Here is an 18488-nt window from a genome sequence, read left to right as displayed (position 1 = left end):
ATATTAAAAAAAATCCGAAGATTAAAATTATATTACATACAAAAATAAGAGGGATGACCAGCAAAAGTGGACTCCTATACGCTAGAAATAGATGCCGAATCATCTAACCACGAAAAAATATGTTCACAGTAAAAATTCAGCGACACAACAGACTGTAAAAGGGCCCTTTTACAGTTAGATGATTCGGCATCTATTTCTAGCATATAGGAGTCCACTTTTGCTGGTCATCCCTCTTATTTTTGTACATACACACATAAATATACATAGGTGCAGGAGTGGCTGTGTTGTAAGTAGCTTGCTTACAACCCACATGGTTCTGGGTTCAGTCCGACTGCGTGGCACCTTGGGCTTCTTCTGTTACAACCTCAGGCCGACCAAGACCTTGTGAATGAATTTGGTAGACAGAAACTGAAAGAAGCCCGTTGTATGTATATATATATATGTATATGTTTGTCCTCATCCCACCACCGCCACCATCGCTTGACAACCGATGTTCGTGTGCTTACATCCCCGATAGAATAAGAAATCGATAGAATAAGTACTGCGCTTGCCAAGAATAAGTCCTGGGGTCGATTTGTTCGACTGAAGGCAGTGCTCCAGCATGGTCGCAATCTCCACGTGGAAACAAGTAAAAGAGTATATGTATATATAAGAATATTTCGTGTGCAAGATTCTTGATGTGGATACGTGTGCTGAAAGAAATACAATTAAACCTTGGGAGAGGCATTATGCCGGTAATAAACACACGCACTGGTTCAGTCCTTTAGTCCTTTATTAATTTATATAGTTTTTTGTTAAATTATTTCATTGCACTCTTGCAATCTCTTCAGTAACTTGTCTCTCCACTTCCATTTATTTTGAATGTATGATCTGGCGTTGTTTCGAAACTGTTTGGTATGAGCATGTGAGTGTGTGCAAGCTCGTATGTGTGCACGCTCATATGTGTGCACGCACTTATGTGTTCGTGCTTATATGTAAGTATGTGCGTCCATATGTATAAGAACCTGATAGAATAAGTATCAGGTTTCAGAATGACAAGATCTTTGGGTTAATTCATTTGACTAAAAATTCTTCGAGGCAGTGCCCCAGCATGGGCAGCATTCCAATGAATGAAAGAAGTAAAAAAAAAAAGATATATTGAAAATTGGAAACATAGAGAAAGGGGATTTAATGAGAGTTAGCTTCCCTAAACATGGTCCCGCAAAACACCATTGACGCGCGCATTCATATATACGCATGCGCAGGAAGTACTTTCGCTTCCATCTTGACGCCGCATTGTTATTGTTTGACGCACTTTTTCGATTGCTACACTCGTTTAAAATAATGTCCTTTACAAAAGATTTCTCCACATTCACATAAAGTTAAAATGATATCCTTTTATAAGGGAACTGTCTATACAGAACTGATATATGCTTCTTTTCATAGATCTGTGCTTGGATTTACTGTCCGGAATATATGCATGAAAGAATTTTGCATTCCGACCAAACTGGGACAACATTTTAAATGATTTTTGCAGCTTCTTAAAATACTGTTTGCAGTCGATGAAAATATAACAATAGAAATATTTATTAGGTATAAAATACAAAAATGCAAATCAGAAAATTATAATGTGGTGAGTAACGAAAAATAATGGAAAGTGGATTATGTGACATGAAATGTATAACGCAACCTAAAATGATTGATATTGCCGAAGAGATGATATTGAAACGGAAAGAAAAGTCCTCGTACCATTGTGATATATGTGATAAATCATTCACTCAAAAAGGTAATTTTTCCACGCACCTGCGTATTCATACAGGGGAAAAACCATATCGCTGTGATGTCTGTGGAAAATCGTTTTCTGCCCAAACTTACTTAACTACCCACATACGTATTCATACGGGAGAAAAACCATTTCATTGTGATGCCTGTGGTAAATCATTCGCTGCAAGAAGTATACTAATTAGTCACAAACGAATTCATACAGGAGATAAACCATATCAGTGTGATATCTGTGATAAATCATTCTCTGTAGGCAGCACCTTAACTAAACACAAACGCATTCATACAGGAGAGAAGCCATATCAGTGTGATATCTGTGGGAAATCATTCTTTCAAAGAGCTCACTTAACTTCTCACGAACGTATTCATACGGGAGAGAAGCCTTATCACTGTGGAATCTGTGATAAAGCTTTTTCTGAAAGTTGTCACTTAACCAATCACAAACGTGTCCACACTGGTGAGAGACCATATCGTTGTCGGGTCTGTGGGAAATCGTTTTCTCAAACAAGTTACTTAAATGTACACATCAAACGTATTCATTCAGGAGAGACGAGCATTCGTACACAAGAGAAACCACATCACTGTGATTTCTGTGGTAAGTCGTTCTCTGAAGCCAGTTACTTAATGTCACACAAACGTATTCATACAGGAGAAAAGCCATACCACTGTAATATCTGCGGCAAAGCATTTTCTGAAAGAAGTCACTTAATCAATCACAAACGCATTCACACAGGAGAGAAACCATATCATTGTGATGTCTGTGACAAGTCATTTTCTCAAAGAGGTCATTTAAACATTCACAAACGCACTCATACTGGAGAGAAACCATATAGTTGTGACACATGTGGTAAATCGTTCTCCCAAACTAATCACTTAACCATTCACAGATATATTCATACAGGAGAGAAACCGAATCACTGTGATATCTGTGGTAAATCATTCTCACAAAACAGTGATATAACTAAACACAAACGTACTCATACAGGAGAGAAACCTTATAGTTGTCATATTTGTGGTAGGTCATTCTCTGATCGAAGAACCTTAAGGAAACATGAGAACATTCATTCTAGAGAAAATCCCTGCCAATAGTAAATCACTCCCTGTAAAGTTGATGAACCAGTAATGTCTTCATATAACAGTAAAAACACGTAACTGATACTTGTAGTAAATCATTCACTGAAAATAAGTCACTTAACTAGATACATATGTATTCATATAAATGAATAACTGTTGCAATGTCAAAATTCATTCTTTGGCTGTATGCTAAGAAGTTTGTTTCCCAACCAAATTGTTCTTGGTTCAGTCCCACTGCATGGCACCTTGGGAAGTGTCGTACTGTAGACCCAGGTCAACCAAAGCCTTGTGAGTGAATTTGGTTGATGGAAACTAAATGAAGCTTGTGTGTGACTGTATCTGTGTTCCCTACTACTGCTTAATAACTGCCATCGGTTTGTGTCCTTGTTACTGAACAGGTCTGCAAAAGAAACTGATGGAGTCAGTACCAGACTGATAGAATAAGCCCTGGAATTGATCTGTTTCATGAAATCTTCAGCTGCCCCTGCGTGACCACGATGCAATGACTGAAGCAAGATAAAGATTAAAGATATCCAGAAATGTGACACACAGGAAATAAAAAAATGGTGCTTTCTTCTTTTCGATATCAAATATATTTTTCAGTTACTAAAGAATTAGTAAATAAACTATTACACTTGTGAGACGGGTGTAATAGTTGATTGGTGGACTTTTTTGAAATGGCTTTTGTTACCACATAGAGAAGGAAAAGAGCAAAGAATTGGTTGATTGTTTCCTTCTGCAAAAATATTAAAATTTTTTACATTTTAGCCCTCCAACTCCTTCAGTAAATAAAACAAAAAAAAACAATGGCTTGATAACATTGTGCAACTCAATTTTTGTCCTTGGGTGTTAACTGTCATTTCCAATTTGCCTGTCCCTAGAAAATATGAAAAATCCCTAATATTCCTATCACATTTTGCTTTTTGTTACATTTATTCAAAGAGTCCCTCTCAACAAATGGCTATTACCCCCCACCACACACACACACACTTCACCTGCTTATGATCAGAAGTGCACACACTATCAGCCACTAAGGGACATGCTCGAGTGGTAATGGTCAAACAATGGACAAGCAAATCTGTGGTATTGAGCAGAATATTTGCTATGATAACATTTCTGCTTCAGCAACTCAGTACTGAATTTGTCTGAAATGTAATGGAAAACAGGTCAGTTTCAAAACATTGATGTCCAGGTGACAGAGGCAAATAGAAGATAAAAGTGGCTGGTTACACCCCTGGCATAGGCCATGGGTTATGGTCTCACTTGGCTTGCCAGGTCTTCTCAAGCACAGCATATTTCCAAAGGTCTCGGTCACTTGTCATTGCCTCAGTAAGGCCTAATGTTCAAAGGTCGTGCTTCACCACCTTATCCCAGGTCTTCCTGGATCTACCTCTTCCACAGGTTCCCTCAACCACTAGGGTGTGGCACTTTTTCACACATCTGTCCCCATCCATTCTTGCCACATGACCACACCAGCACAGTTGTCTCTCTCTTGCACTGATCCTGCCTATTGACAGGTTGATGCCTGTTCATTCATTCAGCATCTCATGATATTCACTACTGACTCAGTAAGTTCATCTATTGAAATAGTTCCGGTTCACCATACTGCATCCCATGATTTCAGCATACCCTGGTTTGGGTGGCTTACTTGCTACAAGATCCCAGCAATGAGTTAACATGTAATTCTGATATGTACTCAGCATGACTTAGCCAGTTTTATTCCCAGGTCTGCTCTGACACAGTAGTAGCACATCTATATATATTATATATATATATATATATATATATATACATATATATATATATATATATATATATATATATATATATATATATATATATACATATATATATATATATATATATATATATATATATATATATATATATATATATATATATATATATATATATATATATATCTCATCATCATCATCGTTTAACGTCCGCTTTCCATGCTAGCATGGGTTGGACGATTTGACTGAGGACTGGTGCAACCGGATGGCTACACCAGGCTCCAATCTAATTTGGCAGAGTTTCTACAGCTGGATGCCCTTCCTAACGCCAACCACTCAGAGAGTGTAGTGGGTGCTTTTACGTGTCACCCGCACGAAAACGGCCACGCTCGAAATGGTGTCTTTTATGTGCCACCCGCACAAGAGCCAGTCCAGGGGCACTGGCAACGATCTCGCTCGAAAACCCTACAAGGCCAGTCAGGCGGTACTGGCAACGGTCACGCTCAGGATGGTACATCTTATGTGCCACCCGCACAAGAGCCAGTCCAGGGGCACTGGCAACGATCTCACTTGGCTTGCCGGGTCTTCTCACGCACAGCACATTTCCAAAGGTCTCGGTCAGTAGTCATCGCCTCGGTGAGGCCCAATGTTCGAAGGTCTTGCCTCACCACCTCAGCCCAGGTCTTCCTGGGCCTACCTCTTCCACGGGTTCCCTCAACTGTTAGGGAGTGGCAGTTTTTCATGCAACTATCCTCATTCATTCTCACCACATATCCAAACCAGCGCAATCATCTCTCTTGCACACCACTACTGACGCTTCTTATGTTCAGCTTTTCTCTCAAGATACTTACACTCTGACGGGTATGCACATTTACATTACACATCCAGCGGAGCATACTGGCTTCATTCCTTGCGAGCTTACGCATGTCCTCAGCAGTCACAGCCCATGTTTCACTGCCATGTAGCATGGCTGTTCGTACACATGCGTCATACAGTCTGCCTTTTACCCTGAGTGAGAGTCCCTTTGTCACCAGCAGAGGTAAGAGCTCTCTAAACTTGGCCCAGGCTATTCTTATTCTAGCAGTTACACTTTCAGCGCACCCACCCCCACTACTAACTTGGTCACCCAGATAGCGGAAGCTATCAACTACCTCTAGTTTTTCTCCCTGGAATGAGATAGAAGTTGTTTCCTGTTTGTTTACAGTGTTTATTGCACCTGAACATCTGCCACATACAAAGACTAACTTTGTAGTTAATCTGCCTTTGATATTGCTGCACCTCTTATGTGTCCATAGCTTGCACCGGGTACATCTTATAGAGTTACTACCTGCTCCTTTACTGCATACTGAGCAGGGCCATCTACCTGAAGGGGTTTGTGTTTTATCTACCTTCCTACTTATTAGGATTTTGGTTTTTGCTAGGTTGACTCTAAGGCCCTTCGATTCTAGTCCTTGCTTCCACACCTTAAACTTCTCCTCTAGTTCTGATAGTGACTGCGCAATTAGTGCAAGGTCATCAGCATAGAGGAGCTCCCAGGGGCAACCTGTCTTGAATTCCTCTGTGATTGCCTGGAGGACTATGATAAATAGGAGGGGGCTGAGGACGGAACCTTGGTGGACCCCTACCTCTACCCGGAATTCATTACTGTACTCATTTCCAACCTTCACCTTACTGACAGCATCTCTGTACATGGCTCGCACAGCTCTCACTAACCATTCTTCTATCCCAAGTTTCCTCATTGACCACCAGATAAGGGATCGGGGGACCCTGTCAAAGCCTTTCTCCATGTCAACAAAGGCCAGGTACAGAGGTTTATCCTTGGCTAGATATTTCTCCTGCAGCTGTCTCACTAGAAATGTGGCATCAGTGGTGCTTTTACCTGGCACGAACCCAAACTGCATCTGATCTAAATTGATTTGCTCCCTAATTAGTTGGGCTATGACCCTCTCCGTAACTTTCATAACCTGATCTAACAGCTTGATGCCTCTGTAATTATTAGTGTCTAAAGCGTCACCTTTACCTTTGTAGCAGTTTACTATGGTGCTGCTACACCAGTCATTGGGTATATATATGTGTGTGTGTATATATATATTATAATTTAGGGTATCTAAGAGATACCACCACGCTGGAAATAACAGTCAAAACTTGACATTAAATGCTCATATAGCACCAGGAGAGAAGACGAAGAGACAAAATAAACTAGCAAAAATTACTGGATAATTTCAGATCCCGGATTTCTGGCTCTGCATAAGAAATGCTCTGCCTTTATCAGTGGAATACACTCAGAAAAGCACATAAATACAAATATATATATATTTATATATACGATGTGCTTTCTACAAGTACACTTCAGATAGTGTTGATTACTATTATATCAGAATTTGTTGTAAAAAAACAAAAATACCATGGGTGGGGAGAGGAGTTTTTCAAAACTTCTCATTGTGTCGGCTTTGTTTCTTCATAAGTTTTTGAAAAATGGGTATTGTTTAAGGAAATTTTCCACAAATAGATACAAGCTGGGTTGTGTGGCAAGAGGTTTGCTTCCCAACAACATGGGAAGCCTCGTTAATAGATTTGGTTGACGAAAACTGAAACAAATCCATTGTGTGTGTGTGTGTGTGTGTCTATATATATATATATTCTCTTTTACTCTTTTACTTGTTTCAGTCATTTGACTGTGGCCATGCTGGAGTACCGCCTTTAGTCGAGCAAATCGACCCCAGGACTTATTCTTTGCAAGCCTAGTACTTATTCTATCGGTTTCTTTTGCCAAACCATGTTGGGGGTACAAACACAGACACACAAATATATACACACACACACACACACATATATATATATATATACACACACACACACACACATATACAATGGGATTCTTTCAGTTTCCATCTACCAAATCCACCCACAAGGCTTTGGTCGGCCCAAGGCTATTGTAGAAGACATTTTCTCATAACTAAAGAATCGTCTTTTCCAGTGTGTATACTTTGTTATTGTATTCTTAATGCAAGATCAACATGGAAGGTGTTTTGTTGCTTTGCTAGTAACTGGCTAGCAGATGATGAACTGAAGTAGACTTCAAAGGAAAACATATATACATATGTGAACAGACATACACATATGTGAATTAAGAGTACCCTAAACACAAATTAACGATCGTACTCATTTTTATTCCGCCCACTTGAAAACTTTTCAGTTTTCTATATGTCAAGCGGTGGTGATGTGGACAAACACAGGCACAAAGTCACACACACATCATCATCATCGTTTAATGTCTGCTTTCCATGCTAGCATGGGTTGGACGATTTGACTGACGACTGGTGAAACCGGATGGCAACACCAGCCTCCAATCTGATTTGGCAGAGTTTCTACAGCTGGATGCCCTTCCTAATGCCAACCACTGTGTATATATATATATATATATATATATATATGGTTTCTGTAGCTTGGTGTTAGTGATTGTCCTCCACCACAAATTGACAACCAATGTTGGTAGTTTCTATTCCTTTAACTTAGTGGTTCAGCCATAAAGACTGATACAATAAGTAACAGACTTTAAAAGTAAGTATTGCAGTTGATTTGTTTGGCCACATTCCAATGATTGAAAGTGGCCATGCTGTAGCAAGATAAAAGATACCAATAAGAAAATAAAAAAGAAGTTAATTAACTGAGACTGCAGTGTTTTTAATGCAACAGTTAAAATGCATTCCATGAAATAATCTCTTATATCGTCCATAAATATGACTGGTCTCTCATATCCAACAAAAGAAGGTTCTGTAATTTCTTGATCAACAACCTATGAAGTTGATTTGAAAGATCAAATATTTATGCTGTGCATTGTCACACTTTCTCCCTCAAAGGAACATTTCCTGTGCAGGTGTGTGATGTGCCACATTTTCCTGCTGAAGTGAGATAAAAGCAGAGATATTACATCAGTGGAAAGAACCTTTGGATGCTGCATTACTTCCCTGAGAAAAGAGCTACCGAACAGGAAAGAACTCTTGAGAGTTCAACATTATCCGTGACCAGCATAAAACGTCTAAGATACTACCTGCCCATAACACATGATATCATTGCAAAAACCATTTATAGTGCTATCTGCAGGAAGGATTTCTCTGACAGATACATCAAAAGAATATCAGATCCAGAATTAGCTCACATTAAAAACATGGAACACTAGTGTAGTACTTCCATAAAAACAGCGAGCACCGTCTGAGTGTGATCGTTGCCAGAGCAGCTGTCTGGCTTCCGTGCCGGTGGCACGTAAATAGCTCCATTTGAGCGTGATCGTTACCAACGTTGCCTTCCTGGCACTTGTGCCAGTAGCACGTGAAAAGACATTCGAGCAAGGTCGTTGCCAGTGCAGCTGGACTGGCTCCTGTGCAGGTGGCACGTAAAATACACCATTTCGAGCATGGCCGTTGCCAGTACCGCCTGACTGGCCTTCATGCCGGTGGCACATAAAAGCACCCACTACACTCTCGGAGTGGTTGGCATTAGGAAGGGCATCCAGCTGTAGAAACTCTGTCAAATCAGATTGGAGCCTGGTGTAGCCACTTGGTCCACCAGTCCTCAGTCAAATCTTCCAACCCATGCTAGCATGGAAAGCGGGCGTTAAATGATGATGATGATGATGAATCTAGTGCAAGCAGAACAGATCTGATGTTGTTCTACCAGACAAGGAACAATACCTTGCTCTCTTATAGAGGTTAGCTTCCCAGCAGATGTGAGTGTCATCATCAAAAGGCCAAAGAAAGACAACATTTCTGGTGCATTAATGCAGAAATTACATTCTTGCATCTGAGTATAAATTTGTGTTTGTATCTATCATCACAGGTGCATTAAGGTATGTATCTACAAATTTACATGCAACCTCAGAAATGCAAGTTTTCTTGAAAAAAGAGCAAAATGCTGCAGTTTCCCCAAATGCAATCTATTACTCACACAGAAAATATTTGTCAGACATGTAGCAGACTCAAAACCGGATCAGCAAATTGCCCAGTAAAGGTCATAGCCATTTCACATGATTGGCCAATGAACTCACCAATCAGCATTGAGCTGTCACGTGATGCAAACTTCTAGAACATATCCTAATGAAACTTATAAATAGACTAGTTTTGGGTGTGAAATTGAAGTACTGGGAGTTGCTGTCATAAAATCCTATTTTTGAACATACAACGGGTGTTTTATCAACTTCTTATTAAGCTCAGCAGACAACAGATATGGTAGTACTCTCATGAACTGAGCAGGCCTTCTCTTCGTCTTGAATGTGTATTCACGGAGATTATTTAAGCATTTATTTTGTCATAATTACAGTGTGTATACTTTGTTATTTAAAAAAAACTACATCCTGGTTGAAGTGCCTGACCGTACTGAGCAGACTTCCTCTGCTCTGGTTCTTCCAGGGAGTCACATAGTGAGTGATGGCTGGCGATCCTACAAAAACATTGGAAGCCAAAATGGTAGTGTGTACACTCACGAAGTGATTGTGCATCAGCTTCGTTGATCCGGCAAATAAGGAAGTCCATACGCAAAATGTGGAAAATTGTGGATGCGTGTTAAAAGACAATTACGACGTTGATTTGGAATGTCAGATAATTTGTCCGTGTCATATTTACACGAATTTATACGGAGGAATTCTAAACCGAAGAGGAAGACTTTTTGGTTGCTATATCCAGGGTCTAAGTTCTTTAACAGTAAGTTGACTTACTTATATCCCCTTTAATTTTATTTACTTTATTACATCTCCCATATTGAAGGATTAGCTAAAGGGAAATATAAAATCTCCGTAAATTGCCTAACACCATAATAACATCAGCTGAAAATCAAATCATTTGTCAGTTACCGTTTATTTCCTCGTTTAGTTTTCACCCCGGATTAAATAATATAGACATTTATAACGCTCATTTCTAGGTCAGTTCTTCCCAAAGAAAGAATGTCACTTCCGTTTTACCAGTATCACTCCTGGTTCTATCTACGGAAGTTTAAGATTTATTATTCTTTATTTATTTAGACTATCTTAGTAATAAGTAATTAGAATAACACATTTTTAATTAATCACAAGTGACAAATAGAGATATGCTATAAGAAATATTTGAAAGTTGTACGAAATATATCAATGTCCTCACTAATTCAAGTCTTCCTACTTCAGTTCATTCCTCGTTATTTCATCTTAAAGCTACAATCGCTATGTAAGTATCGTTTTCGTTCTTTCTCATTAATTTCTGTCTTCATTTAAACAATTTAATTAATCCAGTTTTCAGAAGATATATTTCATAGGCTGTGTGAATTCCGAAATTCACATTGTGACTATCGGAATATCTGTCGTGTGTCTTCATGTTTGTCCCCCATCAATTCTTAACGAACGGGGTTCATCTGTTTATGCCCCTCTAACGCAGCGATTCGGCAAAAGTAGTTGATGGAGTAAGGGACTTAAAAAAGAAGTTACTAGTGGTGTACAAAAATATTTTTCTGTTCTATAACACAAAATAGATAAGTATACGAAGTTTGAAAGTCTTTCCGTACCAAAAACACTACGTAGAACATTAATGAAAAATGTGGCCCCCGTTTTAAAATAGATCCGAAGCTATTTTCTTTTCATCTGTTCTTGTTGTTTTTTTTCCCCATCTTTTATTTAAAAAAAATTTTCCTCTTCATATAAGCTTCGTTGTTGATCTGGTTTTTATCTTTTGCGTGTTGCTTGCTGCAGTCGCTGAACTGCAGCCATGCTGGAGCACAGCTTTGAAGAGTTTAATCAGAAAAAGTCAACCCCCTTATGTTTATTTTTATCATTTATCACTGCAGAAATACAGTATAATTTTTTACTTTTGTATATCTTCAATTTATTTATTTCTTCATTTTGTAGCACGGACGCAGGCGAGGACAGTAAAGACCTGGAAAGCATTTCAACTGAGTGGGATGGAGCACTGAGCAACAAGAAAGTAAGACAGAGTGACAGAAGCAAGGGTCTTGTTGAAGAGGTGAATACATTTTTTGGCCATGTATACATCAATAATTCTTAACTTTTTAAAGATTGAATGTTTTACAGAACAGACTTAAATGTTCTTTATACACATTTATGATAGAATAACTTTATGAAACCATATCACTGTGATCATCATCATCATCATCATATGATGTTCGTGCTCGCATGCGTTGGACAGCTTGATCAGAAAACCTCCAGTTGTCTTCCACATTATGTGATGCTATATCCCCTTCTATTTCGTCGAAATAACACATCTCGAAATCTCTGTCCATTCGCAGGATCTTTAAGCTTCCAGACCCTTCTCCTCTAAGCTGGTCTACTTCTAGGCATCCATTTAGCCCTGATCCCGAAGTCGCTAACTACTAATCTGTGTTGAAGGGTACATTCTTCACCTGGGAAGGTTTTGGCATTTATAAGCAGTCCTCTTTCCCTTTTTCTGGTGAGGATGTAGTCAATTTGGCTAGTGTGTCTGCCGGAACGGTAGGTGACTGGGTGACAGGCAGGTTTCCTGAAGTTGGTATTGCAAACCATAAGATCATGTGCATCGCAGAACTCCAGCAGTCTGGTTCCCTCCTCATTGCGGGAACCAAAACCATAGCCTCCATGTACGCCATGGAAGCCCCCTGCATGTTGTCCACCATGTCCATTGAAATCACCAGCCACAAAGAGAAGGTCCCTGTCATTTGTCAATGAGGTAGTCTGCAAAAAGGTGTCATAAAATCGGTCTTTCTGCCCATCCGGTAGCCCTGGTTGAGGGGCATAGGCCGAGATAACGGTAGCTACCCTATGGTGAAGCACCAATCTAATCTTAAGTACTCTGTCACATACTCTGACTACGTCGATTACCTTATCAACCCATTTCTCCGCAAGAAGTATTCCCACGCCCCCGACCCCATCAGTGTTCTCTGCCCAGAAAATCTTGTACCTGTGTTCTTTGCCTGTGAGGAACCTCCTCTCCACCTTACTTCTTGGATACAGCACAAATCTACACCTCTCCGTTCAAGCATCTCAACAATCTCACCAGTCCTACCTTTCAGTGTGCCAACTCTGAGGGTGTGGGCCTGTGAGACCCTGGGATGAGGGACAGCAGTGTCCTGTACCTGAAAAGAAAGCTTGCATTTGGCAGAGTTTATAAACAAACAATAGCCTACAACCTGCATACACTACACCATTTTTATGTGCTATATGATAGATAAATCCTGGTTAGGGGTGGGGATGGCATTAGGCCCTTAGAAGTGTTCGTGGGAGACAACCAAAGATGACAGAAGATAGGAACTTCCGGTGCTTGTGGAGCGGGTGGGAGGGCAGGTGTACCATGAGCCAGCAAGTTTAGGTGAGAGCCACTTCTGCACTTGAATACTATGGTAGACAAATTTAGAGAGAATGAATTAAAGAAATGATAAACTTGAATAAAATAAAATAAATAAAATGTGATGATTAACGGATATGCATGAATTTAAGACAAACAAGGAAGACTAATCTATCGGGCTATGTTTACATGGTAAAGAAATAGATAGATAATAAAGAATGAATGGGGGTGGTAATAGGGTTATGATCTATGCAGAAACAGGAGTACATGAACGAGGTTGAAAGGATAAAATTCTTATCTGTTCATTTTCTGAATTTCGTATTCTATCAGCAGAGGAATTCAAACTCAGTTAGGGGAAGCAGAGCATTGAGCTGGTTTATATAGAGTTAGGGTTAAGGTGGGGGGAAGAGATGGTGAACCGGGTGGTAAAATCGAAGAGAGAGAGAGGGGTCCGAGTTAGGTGGTCAGGCAGTAAATACATCACAAGGAGAATATTCTTTGGGATTTTCGGAAGCATCAAATGCAGCATGCAAGAGAGAAGACTACCTTGGGTTGGAATGTGATGCAAATGAACGAAGACAGCTGTGTAAAGAAGTACTGGTCACCGAAAGTGGATGGCACCTGTGGAAGAGGGAAACCCAGGAAGACATGAGATGAAGTGTTGAGGATTGATCTCAGGATGTTAGGGGTCATGGCACTCACATAGGATCTGTTTTTTTATTACCCATGCGGGCTAACATAGAGGGGACAATACAATGATAGGATCTTACCTCCCACACTCTCTCTCTAAGCAATCATGTCCCTCCTTTTCACCAGCACGCCTGTTTCTGTTCTCATTCTTGTTAACGCTTTGTCTCTCTCTCACTCTCTCTCTCTCTCTCTCTGGTTGGGTAACTGTTGACCTCCTCTGCAGCAAGACATTTGTTTCTGCCTCTCTGTCACACTCTAATCTTTCATCATCCGACCCAAGATCAATTCCTCCAATTCCCCCCCATCCTTCTCAAAGAGTCTGTAATTGCAAAGTCACTTTGTGACCCCGGCAGTGCAGGTGCCACTTAAAAAGCACCCAGTCCACACTCTAAGGCAGTTGGCATTTGGAAGGGCATCAAGCTGTAAAGACCACATCAAAACTCTCCTTACCTGCATGAATGCCATGTGAAACACCCTCGGCCCACTCTACAGAGTTGTTGGTGTTAGGAAGGGCATCCATCCATGAAAACCATTCCAAAACAGACGCAGAAGCATGGCACAAGTTCTTGCCTTACCAGCTCCTGTCAAGCCATCCAACCTTTGCCAGCATAAAATGACGGTGTTAAACAATGATGATGATTTTTCTGATGTTCATCAGTACAGAAATACAGTATAATTTTCACTTCTGTAGTTTTACTGTTTAAGCATTTTGTATATCTTGATTTCTTGCTTCTCTGTTGTTTCAGATTATCAAAGATCATTGGAAGAACTGTTCAAGATTTTCATGATCATCATTTTTTATGTCTACTTTTTCATGCTGGCAAATGTTGGACGGTTTGACATGAATAAATGAAGCAGAGAACTCAGTCTTGCTGTAGATGTGAATTCGTGGCTTGCTCATATGTACATGATCAATATTTCTTATTGTTTTAAAGACAGTGTTCTTTATACACATTGATGATATTTTTTGTGAACTAAGCTTCATAGAAACATTTTTATACTTCACTGGCTGCAATATTCAGAAAAACATTTTGTATTTTAATTGAACTTAAAGCATTGAACTCAGAGCATCTTGAGATATTATCAAAGATCACAGGTGGTGGAAACAGCAGTATTTATTGAGTATAAAATACAACAGAAAATTGCTCCATATTTCGATAAGAAAAATTATAGAAAATGAATCGTGTGAGAACAAAGTTACGTCGAAAGGGCAGTTTTAAAAAAATTGGTTTTTCTAATAGGAAAAAAGACATGGGTAAAACATCATACTACTGTGATATCTGTGGCAAATCATTCTCTCAAAATGGTAACTTAGAAGCTCACAAACGTATTCACACTGGAGAGAACCCATATCGCTGTGACATCTGTGGTAAATCATTCTCTCAAAATAGTAACTTAAAAACTCACAAACGAATTCATTCAGGAGAGGAGCCATATCACTGTGACATCTGTGGCAAATCATTCTCACAAAATTCCAATTTAGTTAAACACAAGCATATTCATACAGGAGAGAAACCATATTACTGTGATATCTGTGGTAAGTCATTCTCTCAAAATGGTAACTTAAGAACCCACAAACGAATTCATTCAGGAAAGAAGCCATATCACTGTAATATCTGTGGTAAATCATTCTCACAAAATTCCAATTTAACTAGACACAAACACATTCATACAGGTGAGAAGCCATATCACTCTCCAATCAGTGATAAATCATTCTCAAAAAAGAGTATTTTACCTACGCACAACTGTATTCATACAGGTGAGAAGCCATATCGCTGTGATATCAGTGGTCAATCATTCTCTAAAAAAAAATTAAGGACTCGCAAACGAATTCGTTCAGGAGAGAAGCCATATCACTGTGACATCTGTGGTAAGTCATTCTCTCAAAGTGTTAACTTAAGTACTCATAAACGAATTCATAGAGGAGAGAAGCCATATCGCTGTGATATCTGTGGTAAATCATTCTCTCAAAATTGGAATTTAGTTAGACACACGCGTATTCATACAGGAAAGAAGACGTATTGCTGTGATATCTGCGGTAAATCATTCTCACAAAATTGGAATTTAGTTCGACATAAACGTATTCATACAGGAAAGAAGACATATTGCTGTAGAATCTGTGGTAAATCATTCTCACAAAATGGCAATTTAACTACACACAAATATATTCATAGAGGAGAGAAGCCATATCACTGTGATATCTGTAGTCAATCATTCCCTCAAAATGATCACTTAAGTACTGACAAACGAATTCATAGAGGTGAAAAACCAGATCACTGTGATATCTGTGGTAAATCATTCTCTCAAAATAGTAGCTTACGTATTCACAAACGAATTCATTCAGGAGAGAAGCCATATCACTGTGATATCTGTGGTCAATCCTTCTCACAGAATTGCAATTTAGTTAGACACAAACTTATTCATACAGGAAACAAACCATATCGCTGTAGTATCTGTGGTAAATCATTCTCACAAAGTGGCAATTTGGCTATACACAAATATATTCACACAGGAAACAAACCATATAACTGTGATATTTGTGGTCGATCATTCCCTGGAAATCATCACTTAAATACTCACAAACGGATTCATAGAGGAGAGAAACCATATCGCTGTAACATCTGTGGTAAATCATTTTCGCAAAATTGCAATTTAACTAGACACAAACACATTCATACAGGTGAGAAGCCATATCGCTGTGGTATCTGTGGTAAATCATTCTCACAAAACATCCACTTAAGGAAGCACAAAAGTATTCATACATCAGTGTAAATATATCAACAGTAAAATCTACTTAAGCCTTTCACTCCCTACAAAGCATAGACCTTGAATGACTTCTTTACTGTCCCCAACTCTGGGCTGCCTTTTCCTCTCTCAAGTCTTCTTGCTTTTGAAATTTATGTTGAAGTTCCCATAAGTTCGCTTTTGTCTAGTAGGAGTGTTGGCTCTACATACAAACTCATTTTTATCTCTAGTTGGAGGTTGTCCCAATAAGCTTGGCCCCTATCTTTTGACCTGTCCTGCATGAGATGCTTTGCCAGTTGCCTTTGAATCTACTGGTATAGATTTTAGAATTATTGAGTCACTTAAGGCCCTACATAACAATAAAGGACTTGAACTTGCAGTGGAACATTAATACAGTAGTACCTCAGTTTTCGAACCACTCTGATCACAAATAAATCATGCTTTATCTTCTGTCTTTCTCATATTTATTTAATACCCTGGTATCTCCATTTATGAACACCTCTGATCACAAAAAATCGTGCCTTATATATATCATCATCATCGTTTAACGTCCGCTTTCCATGCTAGCATGGGTTGGACGATTTGACTGAGGACTGGTGAACCAGATGGCTGCACCAGGGTCCATTCTGATTTGGCAGAGTTTCTACAGCTGGATGCCCTTCCTAATGCCAACCACTCCGAGAGTGTAGTGGGTGTTTTTACGTGCCACCGGCATGAAGGCCAGTCAGGCGGTACTGGCAACAGCCATCTCTGTCAATATATAGATATATATAAAGCACAATTTATTTGTGATCAGAGTTCGAAAACTGAGGTACTACTTTTTACTGTGCTAATTACATTACAGTGAGTGTAATATTTAACTTTTTATGATCAAATAAAGAGGTTTCTTTGTTTCTCGTTGATATAGTTAGTAATTTTATGAACTCTGATGTGCAGGATCATCTAGCAATTATCGTTTCTACTCCAGGCGCAAGACCTGAAAGTTTTAGAAGTAATTCAACTTGATGAATGTATTTGTGATGGGATTCTGTTATTTGTTTCTAGTGATGAAATCTTTGTGCTGTGCATTAGTTCCCTCCATCAAGTTGACATTGCTTGCACAGGTGCACAGTGTGCTGCATGTCACATCATCATTCAATGTCTGTGTTCTATTGTGGCACAAGTTGGATGGGTTGACAGGATCCAGCGAGCTGCGTCACCACATTGAACTCCAGTGTCATGGTTTCTATTTCTGGATGTCCTTTCTAATGTACAACATTTTACACAATGTACAGGATGCCTTTTTTGTGCCACCAGCATTATGATGTTGCAAGACAGGAGAAGGAAGAAACGAAAAGCTACCTGTACTGAGAGGGGAAGGTAGATGTAGGTGACTTAACATGAGATGTTGAAAGGCTAAGTATGGTAGAGGGTCGAGTGCAGGTGTTTTACTATACAGGAGATACATGGCTGAAAGAGGTGAGAGGAAGACAGTGATTGAGGGCTAAAGCAAACTCTCTAGAGAGAAAGGTTGAGCATAAGAGAGGATGGAGACTGGGTGATGGATACTTGTATAAGAGTGTAAATAGAGAACAGTTGATTAATGATTGGGGCAGAGATGAATATAGTGAGTGATGAATAAAGGTGGAGGTTCAGTTGAAGGTTAATACCAGGGTGGAGAGGAGTAATATGCGAGAGGGAGGTAGTGGTATAATGAGCAAGGTGTAGGAGTTATAGAGAGGAAGATATAGAAGTACATAAGTGGGACAATAGATATGCAAAGCGATTGGGAATGATGGCAGATAGGAATGGAGCATAGCAGTGGCTGAAGGCGCCGCAAGGAGGTGATTGATAGAAATTGTGTGGGCAGGGATGTTAATGGAAGTGGTTCAAGGGAAATGGCCCGAAGGTAAGCGAAGTGCCTATATACATATATATATATATATGCAGACACAGGACAGATGATGGTTCCACAACTTTTGCTGAACAACCTGCAAAGATGATTTGATTCTGGTGCTGTACAATTCGTGTGTGGTGTGCCACATGTCGCCTGTGAAAGATAGATAAAAACAGAGGCATAAGGTCAGTGGAACACCTTTGGATGTCACATTGCATTCCTTAGACAAGAGCTGCTGAACAGGAAAGAACTCTTGAGAGCCTCAAGTTATCAGTGGCTAGTATAACATGTCTATGAGATAATACCTAGCCT

The 18488-nt window shown here is 39.5% G+C and overlaps 2 protein-coding genes across 2 annotated transcripts; both read left to right on the top strand.

The window, feature by feature from the left end:
- Positions 1-1221: 1221 nt before the first annotated feature.
- LOC106867077 (uncharacterized) lies at positions 1222-17193 on the top strand. The gene is made up of 2 exons (XM_089344155.1): positions 1222-2842; positions 14805-17193. The coding sequence occupies exons 1-2, from the start codon at positions 1630-1632 to the stop codon at positions 16325-16327; spliced, it is 2736 nt and encodes a 911-aa protein (XP_089200281.1). The 5' UTR covers positions 1222-1629; the 3' UTR covers positions 16328-17193.
- Positions 9655-14466, top strand: LOC106884143 (uncharacterized). The gene is made up of 4 exons (XM_014935375.3): positions 9655-10267; positions 10723-10762; positions 11437-11551; positions 14302-14466. The coding sequence occupies exons 1-4, from the start codon at positions 10159-10161 to the stop codon at positions 14341-14343; spliced, it is 306 nt and encodes a 101-aa protein (XP_014790861.3). The 5' UTR covers positions 9655-10158; the 3' UTR covers positions 14344-14466.
- Positions 17194-18488: the final 1295 nt, after the last annotated feature.

Source organism: Octopus bimaculoides, chromosome 28 (assembly GCF_046866305.1).
Source record: "Octopus bimaculoides isolate indiv1 chromosome 28, ASM4686630v1, whole genome shotgun sequence".
NCBI classification, from domain to species: domain Eukaryota; kingdom Metazoa; phylum Mollusca; class Cephalopoda; order Octopoda; family Octopodidae; genus Octopus; species Octopus bimaculoides.
This window is presented reverse-complemented; position numbering and strand designations above follow the sequence as displayed.